The sequence below is a fragment of the Phasianus colchicus genome, chromosome 13 (assembly GCF_987193195.1).
Source record: "Phasianus colchicus chromosome 13, bPhaCol1.hap1.1, whole genome shotgun sequence".
NCBI classification, from domain to species: Eukaryota; Metazoa; Chordata; class Aves; order Galliformes; family Phasianidae; genus Phasianus; species Phasianus colchicus.
Window position 1 is genome coordinate 8,129,327 of NC_143448.1, and position 12,008 is coordinate 8,141,334.

The following is a 12,008-nucleotide window of genomic DNA, read 5'->3' on the forward strand; positions in this document are numbered from 1 at the left end:
CCGACTAAACTTCCTCGCTCCTTGAGTTGGTCACTGCTATTCAAATGGCATAGGCTTTATTGGATGAGGAAGTCAGACTTTGCTGGGTTGTCTAATAATTTAGTGTCACTGCTTGTTTTTGAAAATGACGAATATAATCCTAGGAAACCTGAGAATTACAGAGAAGATAAGAATTAGGTTGTTGCTCTGCTGGTTTGGAGGTGGAGGAGGAATAGAGGGAATCTCATGGCATCATTTGCGTTGTGTAAGTAAAAAACAAAACAAAAAAAAAAAAAAACAAAACAAAACAGAACAAAACAAAAAATCTTTTGAATACCATTACTCAGTATCTGTTGATGCTGTCCCTTGTTTAAGAAAAAAGTTAAAGCAGATTCTTTGTTATGAAGCATTCATAGTAAAATGTGATTATTATGTTCATATAGTTACATTCATATGGTTGGAATATGCCCTCTTATTCTAGAATATTTGTGAAAGTATGTTTAATTCTTAAGGTAACTTGTACTTGTAACTCAGGAATTACTTAATAATAGTTTTGTGGCTTCAGCTGCAGTTATTCTAATGTTGCAAACCAGTGCTTATTTCCTTGTGCTCCTGGTTAAGATGACAGTTGTAACTCTTTCACAGTTCGTAATTACTTTTATTGACACTTTACAAAATGAACTTCATAATTTGTGAACTTTAAGATCAGCTGTGCTAAGATGCTTTTTGGCTGTGGCACTGGGTGACTGTGGATGTTCAATAGCTATGAATTGTTCTCAGAATTAAGTGTCTGTAAAACTGTAGAAGATGCTAATGAAGGTGGAAACAAATCGCCTTTTCTAGCTAAGTCAGTGTTCCTTTATTGGTATAGTTGTTCAGCTTTTCTGGTACCCTAACTGTTCTGGTACCTCTTGTTCCAGGCTTTTCCTGGGTACCATTAGTTGGTTAGGGATTGGGGATTTCCTCCCCAAAATGCTTAGCAGCTAAGACCTGAAGTCCTTACAGAGTGGCTGGGGGTAAAATATAACAAATCCAAACTAACAATTAAATTTCTTACTAGTATCACTTAGACATATTAATAGTGAGATGTTCCCCAGTTGTTGGATATGAAATTTGTATTCCCTTTTTGTCTCTTCAGTGCTAGTGCATCATCACCAGAAAATATACTGTAGGCAATCCCCAAACAAATTTGAGAAATTACCTTTGTTTTCACTGATAGCTATTTCTTCAGTTACGCAGATGACTGTATTGTAAAGATTCCTGAATATTACTCATCAGTGTTCCCTTAAATATTCAGTGCACAGTGCATTTACTATTTACAGATGAGTATTGGTCAGTTTGTGTTCCCACTGAAAGCAAGGTGTACCTACTGACAAATTTCACAGGTTATTTTACGTAAAAATATGAGGATGAATTTTAACTTTTCCTGGGCACAGGAGTTTGATAAAGGCTTTCCTGAAGCTCATGTGGCATAGTGGATAGAGAATAGGATTAATGGCTGAATTTACCCACAGAAGCCAAAATGAAGTCTCATAAAGTGAATGTAACACACACTGCCCATGGCAAGCTGCTCTGATGATCATTAAAAGTGTATAAGGTGCCCAGCACAAACCAAACACACTGACAATAATTGCTAAAGACTTTGCTACTCTTTTATCTCGAGTAAGTCTAAATCTGTTTGTCATAGCAGTGTCTGCTCTCGTGGTGGTGTCGCCTGCATCTTCTGTAGTTTTATAGAAACTGTTCCTATGAGGGTTGGTCTCTACATTCATCTGAAGTGGTGTAAGGTCTTGATTGACATTCAGATTTAATGACTGACTGTCAAATTTACATAGGCTGAGCCTTGAAGCCTTCTGCAGGGGAGAAAGGCTGCTTGCTTTTGTTGTCTTGTGTTTTTGTCTGTTAGCAGGTTTTACAAAAAATATGGTGTGTTGTCTTTTTTTCTCTCGGAAACTCATTTCACAGTCCTCTTGGCCAGGAGATAAGTTTTCATTTCTAAGGGATATGCGTTTCCTGATATTGAGGTAAATGCTTAAGTTGAAGTATGTAACAGTGATGAAGGGTGTAAAGAATTCAATGGTAGAAGCAATCATTAGGAAATACCAGTTGTAGAAGAATTCTGCATGACATTCTCCTTCTGGAAGGATGCTCTTCTGGGCAATGTACTCCCAGCTGAGAATGGCTGGACCATAGAGAAGAAAAGCAGCGATCCATACAGTGATCATCTTCAGTATTGCGTTTCTGGTCTTCCCTTTCTGTGCTCTGTAACTCACCTGAGAAAGAAAGAAGTTAAGTATATTAATGGCATCTCAAGTGGTTCCATGGGCACTTTGGAACGTGGACCTCTTACCTTTTGAAGGTCGATGATAATAAATATTGGTTTGGGGGTAGGGGTTATTACAGGCTCACCAAAACCACGGAAAAGATGTTTGTATGGTATTGAATGGGTATTTCAGAAATACTGTCATGGTGACGGATATGTTCTGAGAACGTGCATCAGACCTTACAAACTAGAAAATAGGCTTTTCTTAAGTACATACCCATTGCAGTTTCTAGAATTAGCTGTTACTAGTTGCTTATGTATTCTTTTCCATAAGCTATGACACAAGTTTACAGCTTATCAAAGCTATCAAAGACAGCTCTTTGAAATTCATCGATGTGTTCTATATTAAACGATCTAAAACTTTTAATAAATGAATAGAGCTTGCACTGTTGTGAATGCAGATCCTCAATGCTTTGTATAGACAGCTTTTCTTTCTTAATGCAGAAGTTGCTCACAAGAAGAAATGGTGAAGAGCTCTTGTTTTATACCCTTCTTTTCATTTTGTCACAAATTACTTACAGAACTGTTACCTGCAAGTGAGATTGATAAGACTATTGTGGTCTGCAAAATGCTTTGCAGGATGAATAATTTTCCTTATTTAGAAAACAGGGAATCTAGGATGCCACAAAAGTTGTATGTCACTAAGTCAGTAAACCACAACAGCAGTAGTATAGAGTAGAACCTCAAGATCATTTAAGTTTTCATATTCTGATTTCCTGGTGTACCAGGCAATGTTCATGTAATGAATTGGAATTCCATCTTCCCATCTCTACAGTGGCTAATCCCAGGGACTTTTGACACAATATTTTGGAATGCAAAGTCCTCAGCCTTGAAATCTCATTGAATTCCTGCCCATTGTCCCAGTCTGTGGATTTTGGTCTCCAGGGCTTACGCTGTTTTGGTTAGTATGGCAGTACAGCTGAGGAACTCTGAGTTTGTCTGAATTGGGTCTGATTTTTGCAATCCTTTTCAAGACTGCTCCTGAAATCATCAGCAGCTTCTGTAGGAAGTTTGAAACTTTCACTGAGAGAATAATTTAGAACTCATTCATGTGTTCTCATGTTGCTCTACACCAGTGGGCAGATTCTGTACTCTTTGCTTCGGGAGGGATTTTTATATGGGCGATTTACTTGAAACGTTTCAAAGAGGCTGAACTCTATCATTTATTATAAACAGTTTGTTTCTGAAACCATCCAGTCTATATATTTATATTATGTGTATAGTCACGAGTGTGGTTTCTAAAAGTAAAATTCATGGCTAATACAGAACTTAGAAAATAAAGGAATGTTGTGTTGACTATTTGAGAATTAATCTGTTCATTTCTCCCTGTTGGAAAAAATAGTTGGTGAAATACTAAGCTACGTATAAACTGTTTAAGTGCTGTTGTTTCTTTTAACTATTTACTGAATAGTTAATGGTTGTGTGATTTACATTGATGAATGCTTACAATGAAGCTAAATTGATGTTTTAACAAAATACCAGTGAAATGGTGCTGAAGAATAGCCACAAACTGCTTGTAGGAGAATGAGACCTAGTGGCAGATATAATGTGTAGTTTGGGCACCATGGAAGGGCTTAGTACCTGTTGCAGAGCTCTGCCTTTACAGGAGGCTGTCAGTAGGTGCGTTGCTGTGTTCTGAGGGAATGCTCTGTTGCACCCGGGTAATGATTTTTTTTAAGCTCTTCTAAGGTGTGACTGCAGAAGAAATGAGAAAACTGCTCTTCTAGCTTCAACAGCAGCACGTACTGCCTGTGCCAGTTTCTAAAGCAGCATAAAAGTCAGAAAGAACTTTCTGCCAAAGCCAATTATTCCTAAACCTACTTCCAGAACAGAGCGGGTGTATCGAGGCTGCTCCCATCTCCTGTGGTGTCTGAGGAGCGCGAGGATCACCCAAGCAAGCCCTGCCTGCAGCTGCTCTGTGCTGGGCTTCTCTCTGCTAACCCCGGCTTTCGCCGTTCGTGCCCTGGAGCGCAGCCCTTACCGCCTTGGTGACGGAGATGAACCTGTCGAAGCTGATAAGGACGATGTTGAAGACGGAGGCGGTGCACACCAGGTAGTCCACCACCAGCCACAGCTTGCACAAGCCCCGGCCGAGCCTCCACTCGCCCGTCAGCACGTAGGGGATGTAGAGCGGGATGCAGAAGCCGCCTGCGGACACAGCCGGTGGTGACTCGCGCGGCGCCCCGCGCTCCCCCGGCCCTCCGCCGCCCCGGCACTCACCCACCAGGAGGTCGGCGACGGCCAAGTTGAGAAAGAAGAAGTCGCCCTGGGTGCGGAGGCGCCGGTCCACCACGAACGCCAGGATGACGAGAGCGTTGCCCAGCACCGTGACCAGCACCAGCAGCCCCATGAGCGCCGCCAGCAGCGCCGCGGGGGCGCCGGAGAAGGACCCCGCGCGCTGCCCGTCCGCCGCGCAGACGCCGCCGGCCGCCCGCGGAACGCCGGAGCGGCTGAGCCGCGCCGAGCCCTGCCCCATGGCTCGCCCCGCGCTGCCGGCCCGCCTTTGCCGCGCGCCCCGCGCTGCTCCTGGCCCCGCCCAGGCGGGCGGAGGGAGGGGCCGGGCGGGAGGCTCGCCCCGAAGGGACGCCGTGCGTGGAGCGAAAGCGGTCCGCCGACGGCCGCTGGGGGCTGCGCAGCGCTGGCCGCGCCTCGCGTTCGATCGCTCGCGCCCTGCCGCGCGCCTACGGCTCTCCCCCGGGGTCCCCGCCGTAACCTCCGCTGAAATCAGCCGCTGGTAAACTCTTCCACGTGAGTGGCGGAGGATTTGTATAAACCTGCCGTCTGAAATAAGTTTTAGGAGCGAGCGCTCTTTTCTCTTTGTGAAGAGAAGACGGTGGGTGCGATGTCAGGTAAGGCGAGCAGCGCAGCTCTGAACGGCTGTCCGTCGTGTGCCTGAGGCGCCGCCTCCGAGCGCCCGGCCTGCTGCCTGGTTGCACCTGCGAGACCCCGCAGATCGCTGCCTGTGCGACGCCTGGCAGCAAAACGTTCTCACGTGTCCCTGTAGCATCCTCTCCCTACAGCAAGTAAGTGAAGCTACCACAGTTGTTGGAAACGTCCAAATAATTTTCTAGGATGGTTTCTCTGATAAAGTAGATCTTATTTGCACTTGCAATGGCAGGCCTCCTCCAAAACAGGAGCACACAGAGAAAACTGTTACATCTTTTATCCCCTATTGCCTGATGCTTATCTCTTTCTTTATCTCTTTCTCCCCTGGTTGCTCATTGGCTGCATACTGCAGGTTCACACTCGTTTGCGATGCTTCAGTAATCATACAAATACCACGTACACACAGATCTTTGCTGCCCAAACACAAATATCTTAGTTGGTTAATTGCCTTCTAACAATTGCTTTCTTAACAAACATTTGGTCGTGACTTCCTGTTTTACAACATAAGCATAGCCTCTTAATTGTTTAATTACCCCCCCTAACATTTGTGCCCCATTTGCACTGGGTCGTTGTTCTGGTCTTTCATCTGTCCTTGCATAGAGAGAAGCTTGGGAGGAGGATAGAGGGGAGTATCGTGGAGCCTGCCTATGGCATCCTAACATTCCCACAAAGTGGGACAGTTGTGCTTTGTGTAAAGGCCCTGACTCCTTGAAAGTTTGTTAAATGTATTTCGCTTCTGCCGGCCTAATGAACAATTACAGTATGTTTCCTACTTCAGAATACGATACCCAGGTTGTTTAGAACATTTAAAGTCTGTTGCAGCTTTGTGAGAGAGAATTTGTTAGGTAATTAGGTAACTATGTTTCTAAAAATGTTACTAATATGTATATGGTATTCTTTCCACATCAGCTATTTCTAAGGATATGTTACAGCTTATTTCTTTAGATCAATTGCCCTTTCCAATGTTCAAAGCAGAAACAACACTTTCACTTCCTGCGCAGTGAAGCCATGAGAAACCTCAGCTTCTTACCACACTGGTTACTCCTTTACTTGAGGACTCTTTTTCACTTTGTTTTGAGCTGAGTTCTCAGTTTGCCATTCGCTTGAGTTGGGGCAGCAGCAAGCTTGTTGATAACTACTGCTGTCTGGTTGTGTGCTGGTATGAAAAGCATAGAGGCAGCCAGGAGACGCAACAGAGAGAAGTATCTCAATCACCAGGAAAACATGGGAAAGTGAATTTGTTCTTTGTTGAATAATCACTCTTAAATGGATATTTTTAGGCGTTTTCTACTGAGTTATGTTGGTTTTCCTCTAAGAACATCAGCTCTTGGGAGAAGAGCTTCCCTTCAAGATGTACGCGGTGGTGGTGTGGGTACGTTTAGGCGTACGGTGGGGAGCACTCAAAACACACACGGGTGAGAGAAGAGAGCTGCCCCTCATTGCTCCCATTGTCAGAGCAGGCTGTGCTGGAGGGAGAGCGCTGGTAACGGGGCATGGCAGGATGAAGTGAAAGAGCATGAAGAGCTCTGTATAAAACGTTCTTATGTAAGGCTGAGTTGTAAACTTCTGAAAACAAATTTTGTTCGTGATCTTAAATAGTCTCTTGCTGAGAATCAAATAATTAGAATTGTTAAAGGGAAATGACAATAGCCCAAGATAATAATGAAAAGTGCAACATTTCCCAAGGCATATCAATACTGACGTGTTCTGAAATTTAAAACTTTTGTTCCACGGTTCCTTCAGTGATCGCTGTTTTAATTTCCAGAAGATTTCTCTCAGCCCTTAATGAAAAAGGGAGCTGTCTGATTCATGCAGTTTCCCATGACTAGCGTATGTGGGTGAGCCTATCTGCAGAAATGATAGAAAAACAGAATGTTTTTTTCCCCCATCACAGGCAGATGACTTTCAGAACAGGCCAAATCGATCATCCAAATGGATTTGGGAAAGCTGCATTGTGAGGGGGTAGACTCCAGCTGGCTGCATATCCCCTTGCCTCAAAGAAGATCTCCTTAGTTAATCCCTTCTTTGAAGTACAGCTGGGGTAGTAAGCATACCTGCATATTTCCCAGAATCTCAATTTGGAATTACATTGTTGTGTTGTTTACCAAATAACATGTTGTATATAGTAGTTCTTCCTTTGCTTGTTCATTGTGAAGATATTTAGTTCTAGTCCCAGGACTCTGCATATGGGATAATTCGTTCCTGGTGGGTACACAAGTTGGCTGGTATGAAGCCTTAGGCTTTGATTTCCAGTGGGCTGAGGAGCAGTTGTTGCACTTCTCAGTGAAATAGATGCAAGCATACTGTAGCTGGAACCTTCACTTATGTAAAGGAAGTTTTTGACTAATTTGCACGTTTCTGAAAAGATATATAATTTCTAATAGCCTCATTTAAGGTCTTATCAACTGTTCTCTAGCTACTTGTTGGTATTTCACAATTTAAAAAGAAAAAAAAAAGCCTCCTTGGCCAGCAACAGTGGAATAATTTTTAGACTTGAGAGACGATACAGATTGCTCTATCAAATGATAAATCAAATCCTGCTGTCAAATGGCACTGAGCACAGCTAAGTGAACAGGGAAACAAAAGTCCACAATGATCATTTCCTATTAAGTTTATACACTCTGCCGGTCAGGTTTTTGCCTGCATAGTGGTTCACTTTGTTCTTTTAATCTTCTCCAGATGTCTTCATGCATGAAACGCAATACTTATTTTAAAATAATTCCTCTTGTTCCTGTGTGTGTAGAGAAAGCACGCCTACTTGATCTGTACCAGTGTAAAGACATCTAGTTCAGAGTGCTCAGTGTTACCATCTGCTGATTATGCATTTTCTTCTGTTTAGTAAAGGAACATTCAGTCCAGTTCAGTCCTGTGCATAATGAGGGCTGTGGCATAGCAAGGTTTGGTGTAGGTACCCGTGCTGCACCTGGCTGTGAGTAGCCCCACCTGCCTTTAAGACACATAAAGGCATGGTTAGAGCTTAAAATTGAGACAGTACTTCCTTTCTTGTGCAAAGGAGGAGTACTGCTACCCACTCAGTCCTTATGAGCAGTGTTGTCATCTCTTCACATGTAATAAACTGGTTTCCATCCACTTCAAGTGTGATCTGCTGCTTGATGAAGACCTGTTTGTTCACATGTGTACTGCAGCGCAGCGCTGAGGAGGTCGTAGTGTGCAGGCCAGGCTGGTCGGGTTCTGCTGTATTCTGCATTTAGGAGGTGTCATTACTAACTAATGCTCTTGGAAAATTATAGACTGGCAACAAGATCCCAGAAGTAGTTTTCCCACAGGCAACTGCCTCAAAGTTAATCTGAAGTTGTTAGCACTGAGGAACATCTTAACTGAATATATTATAGGCACTAGGAATGGTTTTATTCCATTTTGCTCCTCCTAGATACATTCAACAGCTTCTCACACTATTGCATTGCATGGTACTTCCGATCGAGTGATGCAGCATATTTGGCTCTCATGTCTTTCCCATCCCCACTATTTGATGCATGGATATTTCACTTAGGTACTTTCATTTATGTCATCCAAGGGCGTCGGCACAGTTTTGTCTCTTGGCTGTAAGCAAGAGGATTTAATGTTTGTTTATTTAGTTATTTGTATTCAGTGAGAGCTGGACAGACATCCAGAACATCTCTCAGTACATTGGTGGACATTGCAAAAATGAGAGAGACTGTGGTTTTTCTTTATTCTTAACTGATTCTCTCTCCTTTGCACTGACAATGACCAGACACATGATCTTGCTCACGTCCTTAGCATGCTCTAAGTGCTGCAGTATTTCTGTCCAAAGTGGTGCTGAGGTCCCGGAATCCCCTTTTCCTCCAATAAATGGCATCCTCCAGAATTGAGCTGGTGCCCATCTGGCTGCTTCTGCATCCCTTGCAGAGACTACATTCCCTTCACCTTGGCCTACAGGGAGGCTTCTTAATAAGAACAGGTGAAATTAAGAGTACATTCATGTAAGAAAATCCAACACGTTTAATGAGACTAAGTCATTACTGTGATTCAGTGCGTGATAATTGACAAATTAAATTTAAAAAAGAAAATGGTAACAGTAACAAAGTTAGGGAGAACAGTTGGAAGAAATTTTCGTGATAGGTCAGAGAGACAAACTCAGCTCAGCTGTACTCACAGTTATGTTCCCCTCTCTGGTCCTTCGGTGCTCTGTACATGGGCAGTCTTCACTGCTATGAATCAACCTTCCTGAAAGAGGTGTATCACTTAAGATGGATAGGAAGTGAGCCAGCAGTCACTGAGTTCCTTCACTGACCTCAGCATACTTGGGTCAGCCCCTAATTGTACAACTCTCTGGGCAGCACAAAAGGGCTGATTTTAGCTACGTGCAAAGGGGAAAACTGCAATACATAAGTAGGAGGCAGAAGCCCATGTTCTGTTCTTGGCTCTGTCACAAACTTGTACATTCATAGAAAATCACTTTTTTGTGCGTCTCCCTATTCCTGCATGGGACAGGGTACTTCAAAGTCTTTCAGAAATATTCTAGAAGCAACATTCACAGCTAGGCAGATGTAAAACAATGGCAGCAGGACAATAGCTCTCACATCCTTCTCTGTTCATAGTTAAACTCCATAGGCAAGGCAGCTCCCACTTGCTGAGTGTTCAGATATATTCATCTTTGCACGTGGTGATTAAGCATGCTGTTCCCAATAGTGTCAGTGGGAGTTAAATAAGCAATTACAGAACATTAAGAGGAAATGATAGCCGTTAATCATTCTTTACTAAAAAAAAAAAAAAAAAAAAAAAAAGAAAAGCAACCTGAAACTGAGCTAACGCATTTCTTTTTAAAGAAGTCACTGGCACTCCTCATATGCTTGCAGTTCATCCTTGATTCTTTGCTAGCAAACATCCCTATCCTGTCTAAAGCTCTGTATAGCAGTATTAAAGCCATTGCTGCTGTGAGTTACAGTTAAAAAATTGACCAAATCTAAATGTGCCTTTTTAGCAGTTCTCCAAACTGCATTGTCTCTGTGTTGGGCACAGCTGGCTGAAAATTGTTTGCCAAATGTGGATGTCATTAAATGTTCTGTTGAATGCTGAGTTTATTTCTTCAGGAGAGCTTCATGTCTATACTGGACTTAAAGTTTTGACTCAATAAGAGTAGGGAATTGTTTTCTATGTTGGAATGTTGTGTTTAAAGAGTGTTATTTTGTGTTGAAATATTTGAGCTTTTCAAGTGAAGGAAGGTTTCATTTCAAAACTGTTATAAGTACTGCAAAGAAAAATAGAAAAAGAAAATTGAATAAAATTATGAACTGTCTCAAATATGGAACTAAGAAAATGTAAGAAAAGAAGTTTTCTGCTGGAAAAAAAGCTTTTGGATTTGATGCAAATCCTTTTATAATCTTTTTCTGTTGTGCATGTTTTGAAATAATCCCATTGTTTTCTATTTCTACTTCATACACAATTATTTCTTACGACTCTACTGGTTATCCTGATCTGCACTTCCAGCAAACATGAGTAATTTTCTCTCTTAAGAAAAGCCACTGATCACGTAGAACTTGAAGAGTGAGACTTTAATGCTCCTTTGTAAAATATTTGGGTTTCTTGTAGCGCTGCTCAGGGGTTACGTGTGCATAACCCCTCCTAGCTGAGACCTTGGGATTGGGAAATTAGCTCCTGTGTGCTTGGGTTTTCCAGCTTTAAGAGAAGAACTTCCAGGCCCCAGGAGGTTGTGGTAAGGATCAGTAAGGAGACTCTTATGCATTTCACATGAGTGATGATGTGGTGTTGGTGGCTGTACGTGGAGGAGAAAGCTGGGGATGGGACAGCTTGGGGAAGTGCTGCTGGCCAGTACTGTGTTATTTGCATCACGTGGCATTTGGGGGAACTTGCAAAATGACTGGCTTCTGGATTTTTAAGACTAGTGAAATAGATTTGGAGGCATTTGAAACAGTTCAGGCTATTTTTCAAAGTGGGAATTTTTACTTTCATAGGCTGGCTTGTAGTGATGGACTTTTTCTGTGTTTTTCCTGTGTTGGACAGCTATCAGGAAAGCTTGCCAGGGGGACACCATGCTTCCCAACTGTCTTATTTTGAAGGCAATCTTTTGTTCTTTTGTGAAAAAGCCCAGCTGTACTAACATAGTGACAGATTCTCATTAGCACACAGAGCACTGCTTTGCTACAAAAGTGGTGTATCTTAAAAAGGCATATCTATAAAAGAGCATATAAATAATATCAAGGGTTTTTTTTTAAAGCTGGATGAGAAATATTTTCCATTTCAGTTGAATTGTGTTCTACTTTATAGATGCTACTACAGAGTGTCAGCATATACAAAGAGAAGAAATAGAGTGGCTTCAAATACATATAAATGTATCACTTCTATTTTTCAAATAAATAGGGACCTGGTTTTGAAGGGTAAGATTTCCAGATACAGGAACACTGGGGGAAAATGTTATTTGGATGTCAGTGGTTCATTCAAAAGAAAAATAATTTTGTCTTTAAACTACTGAACCGTTATTTTATTTATTATTTTGGCTATAACTTAAAGTTCATGCATCTCGGTTGAAATGCATCTTTTCATTGTTTTGTTTGAATTAAAACATTTCTTCTCAGAAGGAGCGGTGAGGCAGCGGAGCAGGGCATGGGGAGTCACTGCCCCTGCAGGTGTTGAAGAAGAAGGTGGATGCTGCACTGTGTGGGGCCTGGAGCAGTCACTGGCACAGGCTGGTGGTTGGCTAGGTGGTTTGAGTGGTCTTTCCAACCTGAACGGTTCTATGATTCCATGATAACCAAAATAAATTCTGATCTTTTTTTGGGGGGGAAAAAAAAAGCTTCTTTTTTTGATTCAAGCTGTTGTG

The 12,008-nt window shown here is 42.3% G+C and overlaps 1 protein-coding gene across 1 annotated transcript; it reads right to left on the reverse strand.

The window, feature by feature from the left end:
- Positions 1–494: 494 nt before the first annotated feature.
- Positions 495–4,778, reverse strand: LOC116243584 (histamine H3 receptor-like). The gene is made up of 3 exons (XM_090149613.1): positions 4,523–4,778; positions 4,284–4,450; positions 495–2,252 (listed from the first exon to the last, which is right to left on the reverse strand). Exons 1-3 carry the CDS (start codon positions 4,776–4,778, stop codon positions 1,371–1,373), a joined length of 1,305 nt encoding a protein of 434 aa, XP_090005739.1. The 3' UTR covers positions 495–1,370.
- Positions 4,779–12,008: the final 7,230 nt, after the last annotated feature.